Source organism: Aureococcus anophagefferens, assembly GCF_000186865.1.
Source record: "Aureococcus anophagefferens unplaced genomic scaffold AURANscaffold_852, whole genome shotgun sequence".
NCBI classification, from domain to species: Eukaryota; class Pelagophyceae; order Pelagomonadales; family Pelagomonadaceae; genus Aureococcus; species Aureococcus anophagefferens.
Window position 1 is genome coordinate 3,158 of NW_008706122.1, and position 1,053 is coordinate 4,210.

General features: G+C 53.7%; 1 protein-coding gene across 1 annotated transcript in view; it reads left to right on the plus strand.

Moving 5' to 3' along the window:
- AURANDRAFT_69065 (hypothetical protein) overlaps positions 1-988 on the plus strand; it is a gene marked incomplete at both ends in the record, with an annotated part of 3,761 nt that extends 2,773 nt beyond the window's left edge. Inside the window, 2 exons of the mRNA XM_009044813.1 lie at positions 635-642; positions 797-988. Of these exons, the coding sequence (XP_009043061.1) occupies positions 635-642; positions 797-988 (200 nt within the window). The remainder of the gene's footprint in view (positions 1-634; positions 643-796) is intronic.
- Positions 989-1,053: the final 65 nt, after the last annotated feature.

Consider the following 1,053-nt stretch of genomic DNA (forward strand, 5'->3'; position numbering starts at 1 on the left):
TTCCCCGCCCCCCAGCGCCGCGCGACGCGCCCACCGTGGCGTGTTCGACTTCTGCTGCCTCTCGCTCGACATGGAGTGACTNTTCGAGACCGCCGACCCCGACTTCGTACGGCGAAGTGCTCTCAGTTTCTTCCACAGTGGCCCGGAACATGCCGAACGCAGCGTCAGATATCGTTCGACCATCGTTCAACCCCCTCAATTATCATTTGTCCGAATCCCGAATAATGAACCGTTCGTTCTGTGTATGATCTCTCCGTCAGCAACCGTGGGATGGCCTTTCGTATCTCCCACTAGCCTGAGCTAAAGGAAGCAAGTAAGATCCTCCCTCGAGGGGAGGTTGAGCTCAGTTTCAATTAAATATGCCAGGATGAAGGCCGACGGACCGCGCTTGGATGGCGCAGCATCAGTGCAGCTGGAGCTGGTGCGTGCAAAAGAGCCTGCGGTGTTTGTGGAGGTTATCCGCTGGTATTGGTTCCATCTTGCTTTCTGGACACTGGTTCCATCTTGCTTATAGAGATATTGGTTCCAGCATGCGTATGGAGATATTGATTCCATCATGCATATCCGCAGGTATTGGTTCCAGCATGCCATTCCGGATAATATATATTAGGTATTGGTTCCATCTTGCTTATAGGCATATTGGTTCCAGCATGCGTATGGAGATATTGATTCCATCATGCATATCCGCGGGTATTGGTTCCAGCATGCCATTCCGGATAATATAAATAGTGATACTATCGATCAAATGATGATAGCTAATAGAACCCCTATTCGTACGACCCTCTGCGACCTCCAGGTGCTCTGGGGCAGCCCCGGCATCATTGGGGTTTTGCTTCGCTTCTTGGATCTATCGAGCATCACCTCTCTCCCAGCGTTGGCGCAGCGTTTCGCGGCGGATCACTCGCGTGTGCTTTTCATGCTCGCCCGGGCCACACCTACTCTCGAGCGACGCCTCATGGAAGTGCTGTCTGATAACGGCTACGATGCCGTCCGATTTCGGCAGCGGTGGGAAGGCCCGCTTCGTGCGAACTGGATGCGCGACGACGCGGAGCA